The following is a 10401-nucleotide window of genomic DNA, read 5'->3' on the forward strand; positions in this document are numbered from 1 at the left end:
TTTACAGGAAGGGATAATTTTTAGGTACCCATTTGCTTTTGGGTGCCTCACAAATAGATCTACATTGTTTATCATGTTGCATAGCATTTATCATGGTTCCTTTAGGAACCCAAATCAATTTGTTTGGACTAATTTTCTTGAATGGACAATAGTGCGTATTGTGTCCAAGTTTGCAACAAAAGTTGCATTTGGTTTGGTGTTGAACATGTAAGATGGGGCCTTTTATGAAGGTGGTTGGATTTTGGTGAGAACTTCTCACAAATCCAATTCCACTCCTTTTTGGAACATGACCCTTGTTTGCAAGGATCATGTTTAATGACTTGCTACCAACCTCGAATTTCTTCAAGGTGTCTTTAAGTAGCAAGTTTTCTTTTTGGAGAGTTTCTAGATCATGGCATTTGATGCATGGATCTAAACTATCATGATATTCAGTTTTTAACTTATCAAAATCACAAGTAAGACTATCATGCTCCTTTTTTAGCAATTTATATTTTCTATTGATAATCTTGCATTCATCAAATAAGTCATGGAAGGTATTTAATAATTCATCGAAAGATAAATCTGCATCTAATAAATTTGTTACCTCCTCTCCGATGGCCATTAAGGCATAATGAGCAACTTGCTCGGTGTTAGACTCCTCTTCTTCGGACGCGCTCGAATCATCCCATGTTGCTTTGAGCGCCTTCTTCTTTGTTGTTCTCTTTTTGGCTTAGGGACAATCACTCTTGTAGTGTCCCGGTTTTTTGCACTCATAGCAAATAACTTGGTCCTTCTTGGGTTCAAGTTTATTTTTAGTGTCATTCTTAATCTTATTTTTTTTAATGAATTTTTAAAATTTTCTTGTTAGAAGTGCCAAGTCATCGTCACAGTCCTCATCACTTGAGTTTTCTTTCAAGTGATCTTCTAAAGTTCTAAGTGTCATATCCTTCCTGTTCTTTGGAAGGATGTCTTCTTGCTCTTCATGAGCTTTGCAAGTCATCTCGTAGGTCATTAATGACCCAATTAGTTCTTCAAGAGGGAAGTTGTTTAGATCTTTCGCCTCTTGAATAGCAGTGACTTTAGGATCCCAACTCTTAGGAAGGGATCTTAGAATCTTATTTACGAGCTCAAAATCCGAAAAAATTTTTCCAAGTCCTTTTAGACCGTTGACGACATCCGTGAAACGGGTAAACATGTCGCCAATAGTCTCACTCGGTTTCATCCGGAAAAGTTCGAAAGAGTGTAACAAAAGATTGATTTTTGACTCTTTCACTCTACTTGTGCCTTCATGAGTCACTTCGAGTGTGTGCCAAATATCAAATACGGTTTCATAAATCGAAACACGATTAAACTCGTTTTTATCAAGTGCACAAAATAAGGCATTCATAGCCTTTGCATTAAGAGCGAAAGCCTTCTTCTCCAAATCATTCCAATCGATCATTGGAAGAGAAGACTTTGAAAAACCATTCTCGACAAGATTCCAAAGTTCAAAGTCCATAGAAATAAGAAAGATCCTCATTCGGGTCTTCCAATAGGTGTAGTCCGTCCCATTAAACATGGGTGGACGTGTAATAGAATGACCCTCTTGGTTTCCGGCGTAAGCCATCTCTCTTGGGTTTTACTCCATTTGAGAGTTAACCGAGCTCTGATACCAATTGTTAGGATCAAGAGCACTAAGAGGGGGAGGGGGGGGGGTGAATTAGTGCAGCGAAAATTTTTCAGCGATTAAAATGAAAGCTGCGTTCGTTTGATAAAAACGATTTCGATGTGAAAGCCGATTTTAAGATTACTTTAACTTGAGATTAAGCGAGATAACGTTAAAGTAGATCTATGAAGGCAATTTGCAGTTTATGATGGAAAGCAGAATACAAGCGCAAACTGAAATGCGACGTTCGTACGATAAAAACCGATTTATGTCTAAACGCAGATTTACAAAGTTTTGAACTTAGAAACTTATTCATAAGATCGCAGAAGGCAGTAAACAATTATGATTGAAATCAAAACGTAAACGTAAACTGAAATATGATGATCGTACGAAAAAAGTCGATTTACGTCTAAACGCAGATTCGGAAAGTTCTGAACTTAGAAACTCGTTCGTAAAATCGCAGAAGGCAATAAGCTATTGAAAAGTTTGTAGTGAAGGTAAAATGCTCAAAGGAAATGCAAACCAAGATTTAGAGTGGTTCGGTCAATCTTGACCTACTCCACTTTTGGCTTCTTCCACCGACGAGGTCACCGACGTCAACTAGAGGCCTTCCTTCAATAGGCGAAGGCCAACCACCCTTTTACAGATTCACTCCTTTTGACGGGCTCAGGAGACAACTCTTACAGAAGTTTTCTCTCCTCTCTTTACAACTCAAACTTTGAAGAACATAAGGAGGAGAACTTTTGGTCTTTACAACAGTTTTGAGCTCTAAGAATCACAGAAAGATATCAAGATTTCGAGTGTAAGTTACTCTCTTTCAGTGCTGAATGGGTGGGGTATTTATAGGCCCCAACCCAGTTTAAATTTGGAGCTCAAAACTGTCAATTCCCGGAATTCCGGGATCAGGCGGTTGCACCTCCTGACTGGGGCGGTTGCACCGCCTGGCAGAGCTCGAAGACTGAGCCTCTGGGCGGTGCCACCTCTGTCAGGGGCGGTTGCACCTCTCTGCCAAAGCTTGAAAACCGAGCTCAGGCGGTTGCACCTCCTGACTGGGGCGGTTGCATCGCCTAGCAGAGCTCGAAACTTGAGCTCAGGCGGTGCCACCTCTTGTCAGGAGAGGTTGCACCGCCCAGTCTCGCTCGGAGACTGAGCCCAGGCGGTTGCACCTCCTGGCTGGGGCGGTTGCACCGCCCAGTCTCCTTGGGAGACTTAGCCCAGGTGGTGCTACCTCCTGGCTTGGGCAGTTGCACCTCCCACAGCAACCAGGGTCCGAATGGGTTGATCCATTCGGCCCAATTTGGGTTTTTCAGGGGCCCAATTGCCCCAAGATTAAGCTAATGGGATCACCTCCCATTTTCAACTTAATCATTAGTGCTAACTATAATAAATCCTAAGACAATTTCTGCAGCTTGCTCCGGTGCGTCAATCGCTTCTTCCGGCGAGTTTCCAGCAAACTTCCGTCGATCATCCGATGAACCCTCGGTGATGCTCCTGCGGACTTCCGGCAAACTCCTGGACTTGCGACAATCCACTTGGCAAGTTCCGACGAGCTTCTTTGGCAAGCTTCTGGACTTCTCGGATTTGTTCCCGCAGAACCTCCGACGACTGTCCGAACTTCCGTCGAGCTCTCGAACTCCCAACGTGATCATTGTCATGACTCCGGCGCAACTCCTGCTACATGTCTTACTTTCATCGTAGTTAATCCTGCACACTTATCTCAACACATAGATTAGACAACAAATGACAATTGACTTCATCATCAAAATCCGAGATTCAACATTTATAGGCCCAAAATAGATTCAAATTTAGAGCCAAAATTCAATATTAAATAGTAGAGTACTCATACAGAACATCCTTGGTGTCTCAAGTCTAAGGATTAAATACACTACTAGGATGACGGAAGCACTATCTGACAATGAGATATCGTTAATTATCTAATGTTTCGTTAGCGAATCAATTAGTGAACTCATTTTCCAATGAGCACCTATACTATAACTCTAGTATCCCCACACGAGCAGCTATAAGACTAGTCGTCTCCATCATATGTATGGGTATACAACACACAAATCTGTCCGGTTTTCTCGATGCCCCTATTGAGGAACCTATGATAAGAATTATTTACAGTCAGTGTTTAAAGGTGAATCAATCTCATTATCATGATCTTATCACGATTCGATTCCAATTGTATAGATCCATGGACATCACAATATATCTATATATTAAGTAATATAAAATGAGAAAGTATCATAATAATAATAAGCAAAAAGACTGTGTATCATGTCACACGAGTCATTATTCACGTGATTGACTTGCAAGACATCTATAACTAGTAGAGGAGGTCCGAGGAACCCCCTACGTGTGAACCAACCCGAGGCCCTCTTGGATTTTTTTGGATGAATTACGATTGACCCGAGGTTGGTCAACCAGCACTTCTTCTTTTGATTGTTGGAACTCTTATTGTATCTCCTCCAAATATCGATCCATTTGCTATAGTTGGATCCATAAAGAATCCTCTATCAATTAAAACTCAAATTTTGACATGATAGAGTAGTGGTGCGATCCATCAAATTTCATAGTTGGGGACTGAAGTGCCCCCTTGACTAGTGGTTCGATGGGTCTTGAGTGCTCCTACGATGTCGACACCATGAAAGGTCAATAAATCTTTATGGGTGTCGATGCCAGTTAAGGTATAGCCGATGATGTCGACTAAGCTTGTGGCACCTCCTACTGAGTTTACTAGGGCAAAAGCAGAGTGATGTCCTATATCATGCATGTTAGCATTTGCACTTACTGAGTGAGATTTAAAAACACCTCAATGGGAATAAGTAGGTGGCTCGATGGCATCTCTAGGATGAGAGACTCGAGTCGTTGAATCTATGCTATTATCGTATCAGCGTATACATCGAGGTGGATGCACCTATTTGTGGAAAGGGTGGTTGCTACCCCTCTTGGGTGAAAAGGCCTCTTCGGTCGAGCATTTATTGAGAGGGTCGACGGGCAATTATTCCTATAACATTAGGATCTCCTTCTAGTATCAAAAACATTGAAGAAGAAGTCATTGACGTCCTGGTCATCTCAACGTAGTTTGGACCCGTATGCGTAGAGTTGTATGAGGTACCTGTAAAGTGAAAACATCGAGCTCTTGAGGTTTTCACTTACATAAAAATCGAGGTCAGAAAAGATTTTCTGATCTGATCCCTCTAAGCCTCTCCTTTTCATTATATTGAAGTTGAGTTTTTATACCTATTCGTAAAGGGACAAAATATTTCATTAAATAATCTACAAGGAGATAGCTTCTAGCCGCCTCCAACGATCTCTCCTTGACCTGTTATCCACATGGATAACAAGAGGAGAGTAGCCCATAACATTGCTCATATGGGCAAATGGAGGGAGGGTAGCCTCCGTCCTCTTCTTTCACCCTCGATACTATATGATGATCATGTTTTGATAAAGGTCAAAGTGACGATATACTCGTTATCAATGAGCTTCTATTGTTAGGATGCTTACAAGGAAATAATAATATATGACTTGCCTCTCGACACCTGTTACAAAATCATAAGTTATTTCTTTATATATATATATATATATATATATATATATATATTCTTCTTATTTTATGTTTATTTCATCTGTCTCAAGTGAGAGAACAGCCATTCTAACTATTGTAATGAGAAAAAATTGGCTATCTAATAAAATGGAGGGTTTAGTTATAGATCAAATCATAACTAACAATATCATAACCAATGTAGTATTATATATTGGTGAGGAATTCGAATAAAAAAATTTACTCATAAATAAGATTAGATAGTCAATTTGAATTTTATTTTTGGATCACTTACTCTTTGCCAAAAAAAAATCAAAATCAAAAATATATTGAGGAGTGTAAGTGAGAGAAATTATAATACTTTCATCTAGTCTCGTATAGAAAGTGGATAAAGAGTCATATTAACTTATAAAAACTTAATATGTATATCATTATTAATTGGGTCTTAAGCATCTTCGATGATCATTTAGATTCAATAAGATTAATATGTTGATGATTCTATTCGGTTGGATCATGATAATCATAAAAAAGACTAAACCAAAAAACTTTGGTCACGAGAACAAGAACAGTGATAAGTTTTTCTTTTTTGAGTTGACTTAAATTATGTGATCTATAAATACACTTATATTTCTCTAAAAAAAATTAAAAAAAAGGAATAACTATATCTTAATTTGAGAAAAGTAAATCCTGATTTTGATGTTTTCTTCACCATATATTTGAATTCCTAATCCTCCAAATAATAAGAATTTAGAAATTCAAAAAAATATATTAATCAACACCGATCAAATCCATATGCTCTCTCCCCTCCCTCCCTCCCTCCCTCCCTCGCTCCATGAAATGGCATCTTGGTGTCACATCGAGTTGGTCAATGAAATGGGCCGAGCTCAGTTTGATCAAATCATTATATGTATGTATGGCCTCTCTTAATATCATTAACCCAAAAGGATTATATAGACCTTAACTTATTCTGATCTTTGGATCTAAATATCAAGAACCAACATATTTTACTTGTACCAAGGAATGGTGTATCAAACTTAAATCATCATCATCAACTCATTTGAGATAATTGTTGCATTTGATACTTTCCTTAATTTCTATCTCTATTTCTTAGTCAAAGATTTATCATACTATTTAGAACAAAAGAATTAATAGATTTGTTTCATCTATTTCGAACAATCTAAGAATTAATAGATTATGGAACTGAGTGGAGCATCATAGATTTGGTTTTTCTAAGAACTCTATCCATCAATATACTTTAGTTTAATGAAAGAATACATTAATTGAGTTTCTAATATTGGTTTGAATATCCTAAAAAATTTTTGTTGGATAATGTTTCAAACCTTCTACATTATTATCAAACCAATTTCTTTGATATTATATTTATCGGATGAGATTTCGGATCTTAATCCTTACTAAATATGATTGATGTAAAATATCATGAAATCTATAAATCTTATCAAACCTAAATGATATAGATTTGATGTAATATATTACATGCCACGCCAAAAAATAAAGGTGGAAATCCACTCTCTCTTCTCTCTCTCCCAAGTCTCCTTCCCTCACATGCTGTGATTGCTCGTCTATTCACAGGAGGTTTCGACAACTTTCTTCAAGCTAATAGTATTTCCATCTGCTGATCCATCAGAACTTCCACACAGCTTCTGTGAAGTCTCTCTCTCTCTCTACAGACCTACAAAACCAAATGAATCTAACACACATCTGTATCCAATTCGTATACACACACCGACTCTGATTCAAAGCGACTGATTCCTTCGTCTGTCTGACACTGTCACGTTAGTGTGGCTGCTGCTGTGCTGTTGGAGTTCCGCGTGCCGCCGTCCGTGGCGAAGCGAACCTCGACGCCCCGGCGCTTCTCGGCGAGAGGTTCACCTGCTCTAGCGCACGGAACTGGAGCTCCGACGGGTAGTCCCGGACGCACCCGATCCGGGGCCCGGCGCCGGTCGTCCACCTGAAGGACAGCTGCTTCCCCAGCTGTCCCGATCCGATCCCTTTCTTCGAGTTGATCCTTCGAAGTATCAGTTCCGACGGCACAAATCCCTCGTCGTCCTCCTCTCCCTCCTCCAAGAAGAGGTTCTTCTTCCGGAAGATGTAGCGTTGCTGTCGATCGGATGATTCTTCTCCCCTGAGTTTGAGATCAGCGAGAGAGCTACTCACGTTGGCTACCTCGAATGCCACGGAGGAAGAGGCGTCCTCTGTGGTTTCAGGATCTGCAGGGGTGATATCCTTCTCAGCCAAGTTTCGTTCAGAGTGGCTCTTCTTGAGTCGGCCATCGCGTTCATCATCCTCTCCGGTTGGGCTTTTCTGCATGATTCATTTATGGTTCTCAATATCAAGGTTTGAATCACTGTAAATTAAGGACGTACGAGTGATTTGCTCACCTTAACATCCGAAAGATCCACGTTGTTTTCATCAAGAAAGCTCATGAATTCCTTGAAGTTCTCTTCGGTCGGGCGGTAATGGCCGCTATGAGGCCACACAGCCTACCAAATCGTGACCGAATCAGTACGCCAAGTAAATCATACACACATATGTCCAAGTAAATCATACAAGTGAATGAATTGGTACCTCGAGAGCTCCATCTTCTACAACTAGTTGGCCTGCGGCAGAGATGGCTCCTCCTGCAAGAAAACTGGAGTGCTGAAATGTGCCCTTCTTCTTCTGCAGTGTGCAGTGCATGGTATCAGTCATCCCACATCAAACGCCAAACCTTGCATTGTGCAGAGATTTATAGGGAACTCACCAGACCAACATATAGATTCTTTGATGTGCTCAAGACAAAGATCCACTTTGCATCTTTTGGGCCACCGGATGTGTTCAGGAGTTGCCTGCTCTGCCTGTACATGAACTTTCCATCCTCAATTACGACTTCATAGGCCTCCCTTTCTTTCTGCACATGAAGACAACATGTTCATATGCACATGTAAAGCTAATAATGTTAGCAGCAGCTCAGTGTTGCAGGGTGGTCAAAGACAGTGCTTACTGGGCCGAGATACTTGATGCACTGTTGCTGAAGCTTCGATCGAGTGCATTGGTCTTCGAGATCGACCTCTTTTCCCTCTCCAACATCAAGCCTAACAATCAAATGCGGTGGGTTAAGGCACATGTACTCTGACCAAGGAAGAAGAAACGGGGCTGAATTAGCTAACCAGTAGAAGAAGGGTTCCGTGCTCTCGCATTGAAGCCAGCAGTCGTAGTAGAACTGGAGATTGTGGCCGTACCGATGTCGAGGGTCAATCTGCGGATAGATCACAGCACTCGCTGGCTAAGTAAAACATGTCAATAACAGGATGAGATGCAGAGAAGTGCTGCATGATCTGTGAGACTCACCGCCTCCAGCCAATGCTGCAGAGCAAGTTTCTGAGCTTTCTCATCCTTCGACAAGCCTTTCCCAACCTGTAAACCGGCAATGGAAATCTTCATGATGATGGAATTGCGTTCAGAACATGATCTGTCGGCCAGTAACAGTGAGAAGTTCCTACCTTGGCAGCTCTGGTTCTTGCCCTCGACCATCGAGAAACTGCTGATTCGGGCTTCTCGATGACGAAAAAGGAGACAGAGCTCAGCTTGAGCAATACGAAATCCAACAGCTTCCACCTGAAACATACAGAATGAGTTTATGTCCGATGCTATCGTTAGAAGAGAAGCAATCCGGTAAAGCTCGTACCACCGCTGCTCTACAAGGACTGCACAATCTGCGAGCTGTCTTCTTGTCCGAAAGCTCTTGTAGACCTTCTGCAGCTTCACGGCAGCCCCATGTTTGGGGCTGTCAGGTCCGATCAAAGCTGATTCCAGCGACCTCTTCTTCAAGGGAGTGCTAAACCTCAACCTTTTGGGATCATCAGATATTGCCGACGCATCTGGCTCGAGGCGAGGACTCTTCACCGAGATCTTTGTTTCCAAGTGGAAGGGATCCATTCCCCTTCTGCTGGAGCTGACGGATCCCTCGATCAGCAGCTTTCTGGGACCAAAAGCCTTGAGGATAGCAGGCTCGGAGTCAGCGCCATTGAAGCTGATGAACCTGGGATTCAACCTCAGTTCATCACCGAACCTAATGATTCCCATGATGAGGGTTTCCAACGTATCATTCATGGAGTTGTAACTCGATCCAGAGCGTGGGAAGGTAATTCCAATGTTGATATGAGGTGGAAGAGTTCTCGATTTCAGATATCTCATGTTTCTTGGGGATGATCGAATCCCAGCTTGCAAACAAGGAGTTGAAACAGCAGGTTTCATTTTGATTCCAAGAAAGACGAATCCAAGAGCAAAGACATGCTGACTCATTCACAACAAGCTCACCTTAGCCTCCTCTGTCTTGGGGATCACACAATAGCTTGAGCGAGAGAGAGAGAGAGAGAGAGAGAGAGAGAGAGAGAGAGAGAGAGAGGCAAAGGGGGGTGGTTGGGGAATGGGGCGTGGTAGGGAGAAAGGAGAGGGTGGTTTGCTGGGGATTCGCCTAAAAGAGGGTGCAGAGGGGAGCAGTCTCTGCTATTTGTTGCTGGAGGAGCTAATCTGAGTTGGTGTGCTTAAATAGGGAGGAAGGAGACGGTGGGAGGACGGTGGCGCAAAGTTTCCGACCACGTGAGTTGCTACCATTAGCGAATCCACCCGTAGATGCTGTACGGTAATATGGAGACGGAAAGATAGCGGTACCGACGTGCGTGCCCGACGAAGACGGCGCTATGTTATAACATTAACACTTCATGTGATCAAAATATCCAACATATTAATTATATATATATATATATATAATTAAAATAAAACTAAATTGAGGTTTTCTTCTTCTAATTTCCAACAAAATTTATTGTCTTCAGCTCTCACAAAACCCATGACGTGATCAGCTTCTCTCATGTTATTCTACATGCATATATAATATTATTGCATACACTAATTCTTTTTTACCAAATATTAATAAGAGAATATAACTAGCATTCATAAGAGAGTCCATCGGTGGCTTTTCTTTGGCTTAAGTAAGATAAAATGAGGATTGGTTTATGGCTAATCTCATCAAAATCAAAGCTCTCTCTCTCTCTCTCTCTCTCTCTCTCTCTGCAGACAAAGTACTTGATGGTGTGGCTGTCACTGGTCTCAACAGTATAAACTAGAGAACATGTAGACTTTGAAGCTGCAGGAAACTCCAAAAAAATAGTTCCAAAAACCCTGAAACTGCGACAGCTGATGGTAAACACTGGCATCTCAAAATCTGTGCCTGCAG

The 10401-nt window shown here is 41.4% G+C and overlaps 1 protein-coding gene across 2 annotated transcripts; it reads right to left on the reverse strand.

The window, feature by feature from the left end:
• Positions 1–6633: 6633 nt before the first annotated feature.
• On the reverse strand, positions 6634–9791 carry LOC135649416 (IQ domain-containing protein IQM1-like). 2 transcript variants are annotated; one of them, XM_065167735.1, is made up of 10 exons: positions 9486–9789; positions 8854–9388; positions 8669–8783; positions 8517–8582; positions 8336–8424; positions 8170–8260; positions 7930–8076; positions 7755–7847; positions 7568–7669; positions 6634–7490 (listed from the first exon to the last, which is right to left on the reverse strand). In XM_065167735.1, exons 2-10 carry the CDS (start codon positions 9360–9362, stop codon positions 6963–6965), a joined length of 1740 nt encoding a protein of 579 aa, XP_065023807.1. In that variant the 5' UTR covers positions 9363–9388; positions 9486–9789; the 3' UTR covers positions 6634–6962. The 2 variants fall into 2 exon arrangements, with proteins under 2 accessions (XP_065023807.1, XP_065023805.1); XM_065167733.1 differs by having other exon boundaries at positions 8854–9791.
• Between the last annotated feature and the right edge of the window lie 610 nt (positions 9792–10401).

The sequence above is a fragment of the Musa acuminata genome, chromosome BXJ3-9, assembly GCF_036884655.1.
Source record: "Musa acuminata AAA Group cultivar baxijiao chromosome BXJ3-9, Cavendish_Baxijiao_AAA, whole genome shotgun sequence".
NCBI lineage: Eukaryota > Viridiplantae > Streptophyta > Magnoliopsida > Zingiberales > Musaceae > Musa > Musa acuminata.